At 39.8% G+C, this 19194-nt stretch overlaps 1 protein-coding gene across 1 annotated transcript; it reads right to left on the reverse strand.

The window, feature by feature from the left end:
* Positions 1-5554: 5554 nt before the first annotated feature.
* Positions 5555-18542, reverse strand: tigara (TP53 induced glycolysis regulatory phosphatase a). The gene is made up of 6 exons (XM_084058900.1): positions 18477-18542; positions 15785-15822; positions 14084-14205; positions 12535-12612; positions 11794-11904; positions 5555-6020 (listed from the first exon to the last, which is right to left on the reverse strand). Exons 1-6 carry the CDS (start codon positions 18512-18514, stop codon positions 5595-5597), a joined length of 813 nt encoding a protein of 270 aa, XP_083915026.1. The 5' UTR covers positions 18515-18542; the 3' UTR covers positions 5555-5594.
* Between the last annotated feature and the right edge of the window lie 652 nt (positions 18543-19194).

Here is a 19194-nt window from a genome sequence, read left to right on the forward strand (position 1 = left end):
CCGAAACAAAAGTTAAATCCGAAAAAATCACTAAGTTTAAAGGCCAAAATCGTTCCCCCAAAACTTTGTAGTGGAGTAAAAAAATGTCTTCACCATTGTGTCACTACCGAAACGTTTTTGTGTCACTACCGAAACCGAAGGTTAAATCCAAAAAAATCACTAAGTGTGGAGGCCAAAATCTTCCCCCCAAAAACCTGTTAGGAGTACGTTTCAGGCAATTTAGAGTGGATTGGTTGTACTTTGTAGTGGAGCAATTTATTTTTTTCACCATTGTGTCACTACCGAAACGTTTTTGTGTCACTACCGAAACGAAAGTTAAATCGGAAAAAATCACTAATTGTGGAGGCCAAAATCGTCCCCCCAAAAACCTGTTAGGAGTACGTTTCAGGCAATTTAGAGTTGATTGGTAGTACTTTGTAGTGGAGTATATATATTTTTTCACCATTGTGTCACTACCGAAACAAAAGTTAAATCCGAAAAAATCACTAAGTTTAAAGGCCAAAATCGTTCCCCCAAAACTTTGTAGTGGAGTAAAAAAATGTCTTCACCATTGTGTCACTACCGAAACGTTTTTGTGTCACTACCGAAACCGAAGGTTAAATCCAAAAAAATCACTAAGTGTGGAGGCCAAAATCTTCCCCCCAAAAACCTGTTAGGAGTACGTTTCAGGCAATTTAGAGTTGATTGGTAGTACTTTGTAGTGGAGTCATTTTTTTTCACCATTGTGTCACTACCGAAACGTTTTTTTGTCACTACTGAAACGAAAGTTAAATCCGAAAAAATCACTAAGTGTGGAGGCCAAAATCGTCCCCCCAAAAACCTGTTAAGAGTACGTTTCAGGCAATTTGGAGTTGATTGGTAGTACTTTGTATTGGAGTAATTTTTTTTTCACCATTGTGTCACTACCGAAACGTTTTTGTGTCACTACCGAAACGAAAGTTAAATCCGAAAAAATCACTAAGTGTTAATTTAAAGTACAAAAGTATTGGCATCAAAATGTACTTAAAGTGCCAAAAGTAAAAGTACTCATTATGCAGAATGTCCCATTTCAAGTTTTCAAAAATCTTTGGAAAATAGCAAATCTACAAGCTCACAATGCTTGTAGATCGGTTATTTTCAAATGGCCGAAATGTATATGGTTGAAGTGGTTAATGTATGTTTTGTAATAATAATAAAAATACAAAGTAACTGGTAACTAAAGTTTTCAAATAATTGTAGTGGAGTAAAAGTACAATATTTGCCTCTGTGATGTAGTGGAGTAGAAGTAAAAGTATTGAAAATTGGAAATCCAGTAAAGAAAAAATACCTCAAAATTGTACTTAAGTACAGTACTTGAGTAAATGTACTTAGTTACTTTACACCACGTGCTGCCTGCTCCGACTCCGTTTTCCTCCTCATTTAACTAACAACAAACAACGATACCAACAAAATATATCAAGATATGCAGTTGAATTTATTTTAGTTTTTAAATATATCGTTGTTTGTTGTGCTGTTGCTTGTCTGGATTTTTTATGGAGCAGTTTGGAGCACAAAACTCTTTTTTGTGATCAATCCATTTAGCTTCAGATCAATAACAAGTTCAACACTATGTAAAAACACTCTCTACATAATCCAAAGGTCCTGGGTTCTAATCCTTTAAATAGCTGATCTACATTTTGAAGAATTTCTTAATACTTTTGAAAGTTTTAAACACATTTATAGGAAGGGGGAAAACAATACATTATGAACATAGTAGATCTAATATAGTGAAAATAGCTTATACAAGCTCACAACACGTCACATTTAGAGGTGCTGTGAGCTTTTTTCTGGCATTTTTTCCCCGATGTATATGAATCAGATCTGAATCACATTCCTAAGTGGTTTGAAATTAGATTCTAATCAGATTTCTGAACACTCGTACACTGAAGCTTGATTCATACTTTATCATACAACGGTGTCACTTGTTGAAAATAGCAGATCTACAAGCATCAGTATTGACGTGTTCTTTCGTTAAATGTTTTATTTATTTAAATCCACAGACAAACTTCACCATTTCCACTTTTCAATATACTCCTTTGTTGCCTCTTTTGCTGGACAATATAGAGGATGAAATGTATAATTTATTAAAGGTTATATCAAATACATTGTCAAAGATGAGACACAGTGACGCTTAATTAGCAAGACAGTCTTTTATTATGACATTATTACTCCTCATTTTGCTGGGGAGCCCCTGAAACCCCTTTACTGTTACAGAGAACAACTGCCTTAGAATATCTGATGATGGGGCGGCCATAACTGAATGGTTAGAGAGCCCGCCTGGGAAGTCCCAGGTTCAATCCCAGGCCTCAGTGGGCTAATGTGAAACCTGATTTGGATGCTTTCAATGCATTGAATGGGACATTATCACGTTAAATCAGACCATTGAATGGGGCAAAGTAGGCGACATACTGACCTACCCGCGATTTATCAGCCTCAAATTTATCATTGAGCGTAATCAGGAAATACTGACCTACCGACGGAGATGACTTACATAACCTCTTTTTTTTTGGGGACCATGATGGAGGTGCGCAGTCTCAAACGAACTGGAGCCACTTGAGGCACCACTGAGCAAGCTCAGTGGTGCCTGACGTGGCTCCAGTTTGCTTGAGCCTACTCAGCGCCGTCAGAGTTATGTACCGATATAGGCACAACATCGTAAATCATGTTGTGGGGACTGCTCTGCCTAGGTCAGCATCTCCTGATTACAGTACGCCCAATGAATGGTCTGATAAATCGCGGCTAGGTCAGTATGTCGCCTACTTCGCCCATTCAATGGTCTGATAAAACGTGATAATGTCCCATTCAGTGCATTGATAGCATTCGAAGCCGGGACACTTAACCCCTATAGGATGGGTTGTATGCAGATGCCTCATTTCACTGTTTGTGCAGATATACAGTGACAAATATCGCCAAGGCGTGTGGACTATATTATAATTGTATAGAGATATTATAATATCTATCACTATTATAACACGATTTTCAGGCCAAGGACCCCTTATCTGACTGAGAGATAAAGCAGGGACCCCATGTACTATAGTGTATAAAACTGTGTTGCAGATTAAACTTGCAAATGTCATAGATAGCTTATACTTGTTTGACAGCACTATCATCAGTGTTGTGTTAATTTATGTTTTTCTAATTATATTATGGTTTCTATTTATATATTGGATTCATGTTAATGTGCGTTTTCAGACAATTAACTCTGTCTAAATAAGAATAAACACGGATAGCTGTGCAATCAATTCCAAAATATTAGGAAAACAGTTATAAAAATGCCAAAATGTTAGGAAAAATAGAAACAATGTTTTCTTTTTCTTTTGTACAAATTAAAACTCATAGGGACATGAAATACATTGATATTACAGATATTATCTTTTCAATGCATAATATTGAGTTACACATTTCAATGAATATTCACATTTAGATATGCTGTTTGATTGATTTTCTTTTTTTATTCAATGTCACATTTCAACAATCTGTAGGTAATGTAAACACCTCCTGCATTTGTTCTACGTGTATGTTAATACTAAGCAAAGGGTTTGAAACCAACTAGTTTACCTCCACAATTCTACTGCCAAATTCTGATGTCAGTTTGCTCATTTGGACACTGAATTGTTCACAGTTTTGTCTGTGACGATTTGTGACTCCCTTTCAAGATTTGGGAAGTCAAACAAATAGCCGACCTGGCTACAAGCTTATGCAAAGCATTGTGAACTATTTTCAGTGTGCGACACCGTCATGCCATTGAGCATAAATTAGTCTTAATAAAGCCTCGGTCTTGGTTAAGTTAAGATCGTTGACTTTTGCTGTCAGATCCGTAAGGACATCAAAGTCCAATAACCAAGCGTAGTTTGAGGATGGTCCATTCCAGGCTGAACCGGCCGGTCAAGCAAAACAACAGTAATGTCGCACACAGACTGAGTGCAGAGTAGTCAGAGTACAGTCAGCCACAGACAGAGTACAGTCAGCCACAGACAGAGTTAGGGATGGGTATTGGCAACAATCTCACGATACGATACGTATCACGATACTTGGGTCACGATACGATTATATTGCGATACGTATCACGATACTTGGGTCGTATCACGATATTGCAATATATTGCGATATATTGCGATATATTGCGATATATACATATATCACAACTACATATTGTTTATATATACACTACATATTGGGTAGCTGCAGATCTGTGATAGGTTCTTTGAATGTTTTTCATAAAACCTGTATCTGAAAAAGCAAAAAAAAAAAAAAAAATCGCGATATTGATACTGGAGTATCGATACAGTATCACGAAATAAAATATCGCGATATATCGTGATATCGATAATATTGCCCATCCCTAGACAGAGTACAGTCAGCCACAGACAGAATGTTGCACAGCGAGTCCACATTTTTACTGAGATGTGATTGGCTCACAGGAAGTCTTCAACAGAGACTGGGCTTCATGCCAGAGGCTCAGCATCAACATTGATTCACTCATATTTAGCTATCTGGGCTGTATAGAGACGATATCATATAATAATATCGGAAAATATCTGTATCAGTTTTTTTTTTTATGGCGAATGTTGAAATGTTTCTCTTATTTTGCACATTTGGAAAGCCTTGTTGCATTTAAGAATACATCCAGTGGTGGGCATCACAATAAAATTAGGCCTAATGTGTTAAGTCCACGACAGGAGATGTGTGATGTTGTCACCTGACATTAATTTTGGTGAAACAAATCTCTGTATCGGTGGATATCGAAATCGGAAATGAAGAGTTGGACAATATCGAAAAAGGGGATATCTGCAAAAGAGCCTAGGGGCCCTATTTTCACCAGTGCCTTACCCATTATCCCTAAACATCTTTTTTTTTTACTATTTTTAAAAACATTTTCAAATAGTTTAACTAGCCGATCTACATCGACACGTTGTGAGCTTGTAGATTGGCTATCTGAAACTATTTGAAAATGTTTTTAAAAATAGTAAAAAATGGCAAAGAAGTTTAGGGGTAATGGGTAAGGCACCGGCGAAAATAGGGCCCCTAAATTGGAAATCCCTTACACAGAGATAAGAGGTTTCCGCTCGACAGCAACGATGCATTAACCCATTAAGACCTGAGGCCATTCTTAAAGGAGGAGTTCACCCAAATAATGACTTATTTTCTATCAATTGCACACCCCATGAAGCCTTGATTTCATGGATTTATTTTAATTTTTGTGGCATTCCTAAGACAATAATTTGATGACCGTGTGTATTTCCGGTAGGAGACACAAATAATCTACTTTGTGTCTCCTACCGGATACATTAGCCGGTAGGAGACGGGAATCGAATTATTAGCTTAGGATGAATGCGTCAAAAACAAAAAAGAATCAATGGATTCAAGGCTTCATAGGGTGTGCAATTGATAGAAAATAAGTCATTTTTTGGGTGAACTCCTCCTTTAAAAAAAATGTAAATCCTAATAGTTTTTTGAAAAAACGCGCTACGAGCTTGTAGATCTGCTATTTTTGAATAGCCAAAGACATCTAAAGTGACACAGATGCGTTCCAGGTCTTAATGGGTTGTTAACCAGCCCCTGCTTCCACAGGATCTCTACTTCTTGTGATTATTCTTCAGGTGGTCCGCTCTGTGCACAAACACACAGCGGATGGCTGACAACTTGACCCCTTCACCATCACCATCACCACCGCTACCACCGTCCCCCTGTCTGGTCAGAGAGAGGACGAACCTGCAGACCCCCGTGTTGGGGCACAAGGAGAACATGTGGCCGTGGTCCGAGCCCTCGGGCAACGAGCAGTCCAGGTCCTCCACCATGTGGCGCAGCATCACGCGGATGTAGGCCCCGTGGCTGACCACCAGGGCGTGCACGGGGAGGGTCCGGACCCCGTCGCACGCCTTCCCCTCCACGGGAGACACCTCCGCTGCTTCCGTCTGCTGTCCCTGGTCGTCAGGCCAGTGGTGGTCCGCAGCCATGTGCTGGAGAAGGTGGTCCAGGAACAGTAGGACTCGCTCCTTCACCTAGAAAACACAGGACGGACTTTGGATGAAAGCTGTGTGACATGCAGGGACAAACTACTGTACATAATATATTATCTTATTACAAGGTTTGGTTGAATGTTCGATTCTGATTGGTCAATCATCGCTCATTATTTCTGGATAATGACCGATGAGCTCAATAACGGGCCGCTGTGTAATCAGAGACTCAGAACACCTGCTCATGTCAACCTGCGCTGCATGGTTTTATGCTTTATCCAACATGACAGCCATGTAAACAAACACACCATGTCATTTACAACTAAACGTTGCTCTCAAGAATGTTTTTGAAAACATTTGAAGTGAGAAATAGACGATGCAATGACCGAAAAGTGATTCTATTTGATCCACTAAAGCCCTTCAGGGTGATAATGCTCGGGCTTTAAATTTCAATAATGACTACCTCCCCATACATTATCCCTTGCATATAACGCAGTAGTTCTCAACCTTTTTTTAATTTAAAGGACCCCCCTGTTTGATATCCATGAGGCCAAGGGGTCCCCCAATCTCTGGGACCCCAACCTACACTATAAAATCTAAATCCTATGAGCAGCCTACAATTTGAAATCTTTTGAGCAATTGAGATCTGCTTTTGCCTGCACTTTTCCAAATATGTATAAGTTAGAGACTACATCAACAGCAGCTTATTCCCTTAGTTGATTTCAAGATAGATGACATGATGTGAGAAAAATGTAGTTCTAAGGGTTTTGTGTCCTTTTGTCTACAAGAGATTAATGAACCTCATAGAGAATAAGGCTCTGCCTGCGAGAGATAAGTGGGAAGCTGATATACACATCGAATACACGCGCGCGCGCATGCGTGTGCGTGTGTGTGTGTGTGCTTATGATTGTGTAGCAGGGCGTTGCTGAAACAGAGCATTGGTGCTCAGTGAACCTCCCCTGGGGTAAATGAAGGGTGAAAAAGAAAAAAGGAAGGCAGCGGCCCAAGATTGATGTTTGTCTTCAGGTTTTGCTTACGCACTTGGTGATGCGATGATGTGTGCATCATCATCATCATCGTCATCATCCTTTGGGCCGGTCACGTACGTACGAGCGCCAGGCCGGATCATACTGCATGGGGACAGTTACTGTAGCCCCGAGCCAGATCAAGTATCTCTCAAATAGAACATCCTTCCCTCCCACGCACACGCACGCGCGCGCACACACACACACACACACACACACACACACACACACACACACACACACACACACACACACACACACACACACACACACACACACACACACACACACACACACACACACACACACACACACACACACACACACACACACACACACACACACACACACACACACACACACACACACACACACACACACAGACACACGCGTACGCATGATGATGCTCTCTTATTAAACTGAAAGGTGACTTTTTAATCAGGGCCAGACTAGTGACCATTGTTGTACAATTGTGAGACTGCAGATGTGCATCGTCAGTACTGGGGAAGTAACTAAGTAAATTTACTCTAACTACTTCAATACAATTTTGAGGTATTTTTTAAATTAACTTTTTTATTTTATTTTTCATCATTTATATCTCTACTCCACTACTTCTCAGTATTGTGCTTTTCACTCAACTACAATTTGTACAATTGGTTTTCATATCATTTGTTTTATTATTACATTTTTGAATCTAAATGTTCCCCTTCCATCAGGCTGACGAGGAGGAGGTAGTATAGAGACCAGCATTACTGCATGTTTTTTCTGAGGGTACCTACCCTAGGGGACACGGGGAGAACATGCAAACTCCACACAGAAAGGCCCTTTCACCAACCCCACCTAGGGTGTGGGCACTGATGACGCGGAGGAGATAACACGCCCCCAGCACCCATTACATACAGTAATAATACAATTGTATATAGTAATACAACATGCAACCAATTACCAATTAAAGCTGCATAATGTAGCTTTCCTCTTTCCCCTTTCCAGGGGATAACTTGAATCTTGACCTTAAGGTCCAAACTTTGTGTCAGATCCTGTGTCTAGGTGAGACATGACCTTTGGCATGATCTAAATGTCTCAATAGAAGAGCAGGGAGACAAAATACAACCACCCCAATTATATAAGTTATATTGTATTAACATACTCTACCATACAGATTGTATAAGTTATATTGTATTAACATACTCTATCATACAGATTGTATAAGTTATATTGTATTAACATACTCTACCATACAGATTGTATAAGTTATATTGTATTAACATACTCTATCATACAGATTGTATAAGTTATATTGTATTAACATACTCTATCATACAGATTATATAAGTTATATTGTATTAACATACTCTACCATACAGATTGTATAAGTTATATAGTATTAACATACTCTAACATACAGATTGTATAAGTTATATTGTATTAACATACTCTACCATACAGATTGTATAAGTTATATAGTATTAACATACTCTACCATACAGATTGTATAAGTTATATAGTATTAACATACTCTACCATACAGATTGGACAAAATTACATTTTATTAATTAAAAAAGTATTGCAGCTTTAAGCCCTATTTTATATTTTGGCTATTCGAAAATAGCCGATCTACAATATCTGCAATTTATGAAAGACATTGACAAACACACAAAAAAACTCAACAAATCTAAAATCCATAATGACTACTTTTACTTTTGTTACTTTAAGTATATTTTGATGCCAATATACTTTTTAACTTTTACTCAAGTAGAATTTTGAATAGAGGAATTGTACTTGCTTTTTTGCCAATATACTGCGTCGCACCTTAAACAAACCCACACACGCACGCACACTCGCACGCACACGCGCACACGCACACGCACACACACACACACACACACACACACACACACACACACACACACACACACACACACACACACACACACACACACACACACACTTCAGATCAAGTAAACCCATCTCAGATAGATGCATGAGAACTCAAACTATTTGGATACTTTTAATGTCCCAAGAAACCATATGGGTGCATGCTGCCATCTAGTGGTACTTGGTGCACATTACATCCTGAAAAGGTCAGTTTACCATAGACAGAAATCAGATGTGTGTGTTGTTTCTGTTGTAACGTCACACTTAAAGAAAAAAAGAGCACAGACTAGCATAGATTGCATTCATAGAATCAGAATGCTTGTTTATGTACCAACAGATAGATATGGAGTATAAAGACGTTAAAGGACGACTTCACCACTTTTCAACATATCTTCATATAATAGGTCCTCACTAATGCTCATGATAAAATGGTACAATTTTTTTCTAATCAGTCTGTGTCTCAGAGGAGGGCTGTAGACTGTTCAGAAACCCGTCTACCAGTGACATCATCGATGGGGAATCCAAGCTAATAGAAACTGCAGGCTTTGTATTCCTGGAAAGTTGCAATGCAATTATAGATCCCATTGTTCTCGCCTTAATAAAAATCGGAATACATTTTTTTAAATCTTTTTGGGGAAAAAAATCCTGCCAAACGATGATGTCACTGGTAGACGGGTTTCTGGCCTGTCCACAGCCCTCCTATGAGACACAGACCAAGTAGAAAAAAATTGTATCATTTTATCATGAGAATTAGTGAGGTATGTTGAAAAGTGGTGAAGTCGTCCTTTAAGCAGTATATGAAATATCTATCCGATTCCAGTGATATGTCATCCATGACATTTTGTTGTTTATAAGTAAAGATGCATAACAATGCTATTTAACAATGGCTGTGATAGCTATTCACTTCAATTAAACTAGAGCCTGAACAATACTAGATAGGTCAGGAACACAATCAATTGGTTGTTCATTTTAATTGGGAGTTTGCTCCTTTACTTAGATGATCTTTTGCAGTTTAAAACTATAGAGCTCATCACACACACGCTCTCAGGACTGTTTGATGCTTGAGATTCCACTGAGAGAAACTGCTGGAAAGAACCGGAACACCTTACAGCAGAGGTCCGGGACCCCTAGCGGGTCCTCAGAGTTACTGCAAGGGGGGGGGGGGTCGCCAAATATTTGTGTGATAGAGACTTTATTATTTCTGAGTGGTGCCAGCCACTCCTACACTTGACCGTGTGTGTGGGTCTGTCCGTCCGTCCGTCCGTCCGTCTGTTTGAGCACGTCCTCAACAGCTGCAGCTGATTGCAACACAAGGATGCAACCAGTTACACTAATTCAAAGGCACATTAGTCTCGCGTGACCAGACTGTTGCCTCCCACAATTTACAAATGTTTCCGGCATACAGTCTGGGACTCGGAAGCTCTGATCATGCTTAAGGGGAAAGCGGAAGCCCCTCCCCTACCCACTTCCGTTTTAGCATTGTGCAGTGGCGCAAAGGAGTCAGACTGGAATCAAAACAAAAAGTGTTAAATAATATAAATATGATATATGTATGAATATACAAATATACATATATATGTATCATATATGATACATGTTTCTGTTGTAAACACACATTTAACATGAATCCAATATGTAGTGTGCGGGGGGTTCTGTTAAGGGCAGTTAAGAGCCTGAAACTGGCCTTGCAGGGTTTGCTTAAAGCAGCACTGCTGTATGTAAGTTTGGGGTATCAGTGGCCACTTTGGACACAAATAACATGGCCAAGCCAACGTCTTTGACTTCATGCGGTATGCCAGCCATCTCCTCCCCCCCACGGCCCCCCTCCTCACATTCTGTAACTCGGCCCTAGTGCTGGTAAACCTAGTGCAATGTACGCTTCTAAATGTTAGACCACATGGTAGGAACATGTCACTACTGCTTAGATGAGGAGGAGAGAGAGAGAGAGAGAGAGAGAGAGAGAGAGAGAGAGAGAGAGAGAGAGAGAGAGAGAGAGAGAGAGAGAGAGATACAGTGGTGGAAAAAGTACTCAAATTCTTTAGGCTACTTAAGTCAAAGTACCAATACTGCAATATATAAATACTCTGTTACAAGTAAAAGTCCAGAATTAAAAATGCACTTGAGTAAAAAGTACAAAAGTATTGGCATCAAAATGTACTTAAAGTACCAAAAGTAAAAGTACTAAAATATTTGGAAATAGCAGATCTACAAGCAGCGCGACGCGTTGTGAGCTTGTAGATCGGCTATTTTCAAATAGCCTAGGTATAACATAGGGCTAAAGTGGTTAATGTATGTTTTAGAATGTAATAATTTATATTTGCAAAGTAACTAGTAACTAAAGAGAGAGAGAGATACTGAGAGAGAGGCACTGAGAGAGAGATACTGAGAGAGGATAGAGAGAGAACTGGAGCGACAGAGAGAGAGAGAGGAAACATATAGAGCAGCATACATAGATACAGAGTACAGTATTCCAGCGGTTCTCAAAGTGGGGTCTGAGGACCCCCAGGGGTCCTTGAAGGGGGGGATCCCAGGGGGTCCAATCAGCAAAATGAGTGAATATAGCGTCAAAAATTACTTTTTACCACTTTGAACCTATTGACATCGTTTAGTTGAACATTTTAGTTGAGCTTGTGGATTGGCTATTTAAAATAGATAAATAAAGAATAATAAACATCTTGAATGATTGTGAAATAATTAGGAATAGTTTTCAGTAATGTTAAGGACACAGATCTTGTATTGGGGGGGGGGGGACGGGGGGGACCCAAAACACAACATTTTGTGCCGCGGCCAAATGCATATTAATTTGGAGGTCATTGACATGACAATGTTTGAGAACCACTGCGGTAGACAGTGATCATGAGCAGCATCGCGCGCGCGTGCGTGCGTGCGTGCGTGCGTGCGTGTGTGTGTGCGTATACCTGCGGTAGGGTCTCTCCCTGCGGGGGGGTGAAGTCTGGATTGGTCTGTCCAGCAGCCTGGGCCATGTCCCTGAGCTCCTGGACCGGTCTGCCCTCTGACACCCCGAAGCTCTACACACACACACACACACACACACACACGCACGCACGCACGCACGCACGCGCACGCACGCGCACACGCACGCACGCACACACACACACACACACACACATACACACAATAGGAGAGAAGCAGTGGTGTAAAGTAACTAAGTAAATGTACTCAAGGACTGTACTTAATTACCACTACATCTCACTTACCTCCGCTGCATCTCGGAGGCAAATATTGTACTTTTACTCCACTGCAATTATTTGAAAACTATATAGTTACTAGTTACTTTGTAGATTTTGAATATTATTACCACACATACATTACCCGCTTCAGCCCTATATATACTTTGGCCATTTGAAAATAGCCGATCTACAAGCTCACAATGCGTCGCAAAGCGACGAATTGTGAGCTTGTAGATCTGCTATTTTCAAAAAGTTTTTATACATGACAACCTTGTGAAATGGCATATACTGCATAATGAGTACTTTTACTTTTGGTACTTTAAGTATATTTTTATGCCAATACTTTTCCTCGAGTACATTTTAAATACCAGACTTTTGCTTGTAAAAGAGTATTTATATATTGTGGTATTGATACTTTTACTTAAGTAAAAATTGTCAGTTCTTTTTTCCTGAAGTCATGACACTCACCCTCTCCTTGAGTGAAGGGTCCGTCACAATCTGCAGACCACTGCAACTGTCATTGTGTTTCATGATGGAGTCCAGCGTCTGCAAAACACACATACTTCACTAGGGCTGCAACCAGTGGCGTTCCCAGAAATTACATTTAGGGCAGGCGAGATTTTTTTCTCTACCTACCCCCCCCCCCCCCCCCCCTCGGGGAAACTCGGGTAAAATGGGGGAAATCTCAGGGCACACAAGTTAACAACAACAATAAAAACAATTTGCAAGTATAATCAATGAATCAATCAATTATTCAGCGGTGGTGGCTCAAGCTGCTCTCACACTCAGAGCCCCTTTTATGCCAGGTGAGTAGGCCTACGGGTGATGGCCCAGACCCCCACACCTTGCACTCCTGGCACCCCATGAAGATAAAGGCAACATTTGCATCACTATAGGCGACGTCGCTCTGCTGAATGGATACGGTAGTGATTGCCTGCCCGCGTGAAGGTCCGTCGGCCACTATTCTCTTTGGAGTTTTTCAGTCTTTTACTTTATTTTCTAGGGGAGGCTAGATTTTAGTTGGGCAGGCGGCCGCCTGCCCTGCCTCTATGGTGGGTACGCCACTGGCTGCAACACTTAAAAAGGATCCCTGGCCAATGAGCCAAATATGCCTTAATACATAATAATTGCCCTTATAACTAAAATGTATTTTTTATAACACCTTAAATATTTTATTTATTTTAGAAACGGTTCATCTTTTACTCAAGAGAGACAATGCCCGTCGCAAGCTGATTATGTAATTTGTCCATGTGTGGTCTAGCCCTATGGAATGTATGGAATGCATGAGCAAAATAAACTTATTTAAAGAAATATTGATTTGATGCTCATATTAACCTCGACCAGCTATGGAACAGCTATATTAAGATCTCGTCGAAGGCTGCTTTACCAAATCATTTTAAATACAAGCTAAAAACCCATTTGATGAATCAAATTGAACAATTCACAGATACATCCAGTCTTACAAACACTTGCATCTACACCCTTTTCTACTAATATTTATTGTTCTCTACTATTCATACTGTGTATCTATTGTTGTTTTTGTATTTTTGTATATTTGTATTTATGTTGCCAAATGATTTATGTTTGTTTTTTATTACTTTGTATTTCTTGTTGTTAAGTGAGGTGAGATTAACTTTATAAACCCCACAGGGTGTTCTAAATCTCACCTGCACATCCCAACCCAATATTATGCTGTTGTTACAATTTTTTTGTTTTTTAAATGTGCAAATAAATAAAATAAAATAAAAAGCTTAGGAAGTATTACATTGTTTTTTTAATTTCACATGCATTCCATAAATTCTATAGGGCTAGACAAATGACATCATCAACTTGCGACGGGCATTGCCCCTATTGAGTGAAAGATGAACTATTTCTAAAATAAATACAATATTTAAGGTGTTTTAAATTTTAAAATTTAGTTATAGAGGACAATTATAATGTATTAAGGCATATTTGTCTCACTGTATTACACTAATCCATTACAAAACATCATGGCTAATCCTCAGCATGGTCTGACCTGTCGAGCTCGCAGCATGTCACTGACAAACACATCGGAGAAGTGGACATCTTTGAGGTACTGACCCGCAGAGTCAGCCTGTTCCAGGCCTGTCTTTGACAGAGGAGAGTCTATGGCCTGGCCTGTAAGACAACACAACAGACAGAGGAGAGTCTATGGCCTGGCCTGTAAGACAACACAACAGACAGAGGAGAGTCTATGGCCTGGCCTGCAAGATGAGACAACAAGACATTTAACCCATTGAGACCTGAAGCCGATTCTACATGTCTCAAAACGTATCTCAAAACCAATCTTTTTCATGTCAAGGACCCGCAAAATTATATGTATTTGGCCGCGGAACCCCATCAAAATATTTTGTTCCAGGGACCCCCCAAAAGCAAAGATTTGACTTAAAAATGTTCGCTTTAAAAATATATATATTCAAAGATTTGCCCACATTTTCACGATTTTTCAAAAATAGCAGATCTACAAGCTCGTAGCGCGGCACTTGGTGCCGCGCTACGAGCTTGTATATCTGCTATTTTTGAATAGCCCAAAGTGTAAAATAATGCTTTTTTAGCTCAAATCTAAAAATGACACAGTTCCAGGTCTTAATGGGTTAAATATCACCGACAACCCCTTATGTCCAAAACTGTTACCTTTCAGGGTTCAAATTCGAAAATAGCAAAAAATAATTAAAAAAAGGTTTGGAGCTTGTAGATCTGCTATTTTTGCTCCACACTGTAGTATGAATTAGGGCATTCATTTACGAGAAGAATATAAAATATGGAGACAGCGACAATATCTAACTAAATATCGTCCGTTGGACAAGGCACCAGTGTGAATTAAGTAGTATATATATATTCTACTGTATCATGTGTTGCTGCAATTTCTTTTATTCAATGTTATTGTGTAATGTATTGTGTAAATAGGCTTTTTTTTTTTTACTCTTGTGGATTGTCACGTTTGCTTAGAGGCCCACAATGGAAATAATCCTGGATCTTATTGTGTTTTATCATCAAATTGCTTTGCTGATTGCTAGCCTCTGATCCTCAGGCAGGACATTCCAAAGCCTGGGTGCCTATTTCATTGTGGTATTAATTATTAATTCTTTGGACCAATGGACTTCCGTACCGGACTGCAAAAGCCAAATGGACAAGTAAGGGTCTATTTGGTTTTATTTGTACACTCTCAGTGTAACAAACAACAAAGTTATTCCAATATTACATTAAAGCAGAACTACGTAGTTTGGGGTATCAGTGGCCACTTTGGACACAAATAACATGGCAGCCAAAGTCTTTGACTTCATTACCCAAGAGTCTCTGCAAGCAAGTGTCCTGTGAGGACGCGCTGTGATTGGCCAGTCTGGGCTTTGACTGGGAGTTCTGCCGTGGTGCCTTGACAAATGCCAGGATGAAACTCATTGTCTCCCCTATAGTACAGTAAAGCCCCTGGCAGGGACCCCCTCAGTCTATACATAGTAATACAGTCAAGCCCCTAGCAGGGACCCCCTGAGTCTATACATAGTAATACAGTCAAGCCCCTAGCAGGGACCCCCCTGAGTCTATGCATTTATGGAAAGATGGTTGTTATTGCTTAAAGATGTAACTTTATCATTTTGTGGGACATGATATGCTATCTAGTTGTTAAAAAGTTACATAGTGCTGCTTTAAGGCAATCTCTGACAAAGTTGTACATTTTTGATCATCTTTTCAATCATACCTTGTAAAACGCCATCTCTGTTGTATTGCGTTTCCCCACTGGAAAACAAAACAACACAAAATCAATAACCCATAGTCAAATGTACATCTGATGATCTATACAGTATATTAGACCAACCAACTATTGTTCATCTATCACATATAGACAGATGATTTCCTGTGAGCTTATAGGTCCTGTAATATATATTTTTTGTTAAAACACAGTGTTTTGTTAAAAGTCTAAGAGCTAAAAACAGTGTTTCTTCATTAACAGGAATCTCCCCGTCTCTCGGGCGCTTTAATAAACAAAAGGTACAATTTCAGGTTGGGATACCAATGTTGTCCAACCAGGAGAGAGAGAGAGACTCACAAAGATTATTCATCAACATAAATGTTATAGTGTTCCAGTTCCAGTTTTGTCTGCACATTGTTATGTGCCATCGCTTCTAATTTCACATGTTTATCCTGTATCTTGTACGGGTTCTCTCTCCTGATTGGATGAGACCAATCGATTTCCAAATATCAGATTTTTCATGAAACTGGGCTGTTAGTATAATTAATATGTAATAATTAAACATGCAGTATTCCTGGTCTCTATAACCACTTGTACCAGACCAGATTTAAGCTTTGTGGTAAGCAGGTCATCAGGACTTTGCTGAGCCTACAGATGAGCAATGGATCACTATGAAACACGCACTAAGATATCTCAAAGGCACTTCGGAGTAAGGGTTGCGTTTCAAAAGAAACACCAGTGAGAAGCTAGGTATACAGGCCTACAGTGATGCTGACTGGGCGTCTGATGTCACTCATGTCAGCGACAGGCCGCAGTAGACTACCACAGGATACTGTGTGAGTCTGAGTAAGAACAGCTCTCTAGTTTCATGGAAAGCTAGAAAACAGCCTACGGTTGCCCTCTCCGCATGTGAGGCGGAGTACACGGCACTGGCTTCTTCAACCACACAGGAGTGTCTATACCTGGAGCAGTTACTAGGAGGTATAGATGACTGCAAGTACACACAAACAATAGTGCATGACGACAATCAGGGAACGATTGCTCTCGCGAAAAACCCTGTAAACAGACAGAGTAGCAAGCATTTATCAGGTCCACTGTGAGTGAGGGGAGAGTCATTTTGATGTACAGTATTGTCCTACAGATGACATGGTTGCTGATATAATGACAAAACCTGAAACTAAGTTGAAACTGAAGAAGTTTGCAGCTATTATTTTTGGAATTTGAAATGTGCAAGACACATTCCAAAATCCACATTCATTCTGTATTTTTTGTTTTGTTTTGTTTAGTTTAGATTACAACAACCTGAGTACAAGTGGGGGTGTCAAGAGTTGATGTGGAATATGTGACAGTTGATAATGTAAATACTGTACTGTTCTATATTGTTTATTGGTGCAGTGTTATGATTGTGCCACAGTGAGGCGCTAAGGCTCAGGCTATAGGATGCATGCCTGCGTCCTATATGTTCTAATTATATTAGGTTCACCACGTGTGTGAGGAATATAGTTCATTCAGTGGGGGCTGACACCGTGACACTGATTTGTGTGCACTGGGCTAATATATATATGCCAGGCTTGGCTAAATGCGTTCTATCTCCATCGTTTCCTCCGAATGCAGTTAGCTGCCTGCAAAATAGATTAACTTAACAGACCAGAATTTGTTCCTTCCGCCAACGCTATGGACCAGAGCTAAGGAAGGGTGGCATGTGTTAAAATGAATATCAAATGTCTAAAGACTGAATCAAGCAACTTAAAAACAGTCTGGGGTGTTCGTGTTCATCATCATCATAGCCCCATTTGAAACATCTCCCTACGCTGCACAGCTCTGAGATGAGGTTCCACGTTACTAGGTGCCTGTAGGGGTGGGGGGGGGCGGCGAATATTTTTCAAAATGTATGATTCTTACCCTTTTCCGCACATCGTATCCAAAAAATAAAGGTCGTCCCCCCTGCTTTCAGATGTTTTCACTTTTAGCGCTGAAGAGAGTCTAACCGACGGGTTGAAACAAGCGTTTAAATCACTTTTTTAGTCAGCCTGTGGCCATGTTTTCCCAACGCAATCCCACGGGAGCAGTACAGCGCATGCGGACGGCGGTTGACTCACAGACTGACTTTAAATAAGCGATTTAAACGCTTGTTTCATCCCGTCGCTTAGATTGTCTTGGCCGCTAAAATGTAAAACATCTGAGAGCAGGGGGGACGACCTTTACTTTTTAGATACGATGTGCAGAAAGGGGTGAGAAACATGTAAAGTGGAAAATGTGCGACAATGTCCTGCTCAAACGGCAGAGGGAAACGAGGAACCTCATCTCGGAGCTATACAGCGGAGGGAGAGGTTCCTCCAAACACAGCTCTAAAAAGCTAGAGTAGTAAACGTTAACTTCAAATGATCCCAAACATGTTTGAAAGTGAAATATCCCTTTAGTTTACTTATTCCACTGACTGACTGTCTGACACGCCCCCAGCGTGTTGAAGCCGGGCTTTAGATGAGACTCATGAGCAACACAGACGAGACGCGATGTTCACAACAAACCAAACCATATTATATAACATAGCCTACTGTTCACATTAATCACTCAACATAAACAGTAGGGTTTTAAAGTTTACGGTTAAGTTTTCACACTGGTTTAATAGCAGCGTATAGGCTATGAACACGTGTTTCTACATCAACAAACAACAGATATAATAATAATATGATCTACTTACTGTCGGACAACAGTCAGGCCGAATGTAAACACAGTCATACTGTAACCATGTACTGTCTGTCTGTCTGTCTGTCTGTCTGTCTGTCCTGTACTGTACTACTGTAGCATATACACTACTGTCTGTCTGTTTGGAACAGAGAGACAGACAGGACGCTGAAATGTACCGTCATAATACGTACTATTAATATATTTAAAGGGACAGTTACCTCTCAGCAGTGGTGGAAAGTTCTAGTATGTACTCAAGTAGCCTCCTGTATAAGTACAATTTTGAGATATTTGTACTTTAATTGAGTATTTCCAATTTCCAATACTTTAACTTCTACTCCACTACATCTCATTTGCAGATATAAACTATTGTATTATAAAACATAGCCTACATTAATCACTTCAGCCCTATTTCATACATAGGCTATTTATTGAAAATAGCCGATCTGCAAGCTCACAACGCCTTGCATCGTGATGCATTGTGAGCTTGTAGATCTGCTATTTTCAAACATTTTAGTACTTTTACTTTTGGTAATTTAAGTATATTTTGATGGCAATACTTTTGTACTTTTACTCAAGTAACATTTTGAACACAGGCCTTTTACTTGTAACAGAGTATTTTTATATTGCGGTATTGCTACTTTTGTATGGACATTTCTGACATAACAAATGTCATATCAAAGATTTTCTAGAAATGTTCTACAATGATAGTGAAAATAGCAGATCTACAAGCT

Source organism: Gymnoscopelus microlampas (genome assembly GCF_963454915.1).
Source record: "Gymnoscopelus microlampas genome assembly, chromosome: 6".
Taxonomy (NCBI): domain Eukaryota; kingdom Metazoa; phylum Chordata; class Actinopteri; order Myctophiformes; family Myctophidae; genus Gymnoscopelus; species Gymnoscopelus microlampas.

Excerpts from the sequence above, each read along its gene's own strand:
- tigara (XM_084058900.1), bottom strand. The coding sequence starts at position 18,514 with ATGACTGTGTTTACATTCGGCCTGACTGTTGTCCGACA. Across the intron at positions 11,905-12,534 it reads ACCCTTCACTCAAGGAGAGG|AGCTTCGGGGTGTCAGAGGG; the intron begins GTGAGTGTCATG and ends GTGTGTGTGTAG. Across the intron at positions 6,021-11,793 it reads AGGGAGAGACCCTACCGCAG|GTGAAGGAGCGAGTCCTACT; the intron begins GTATACGCACAC and ends TGTGTTTTCTAG.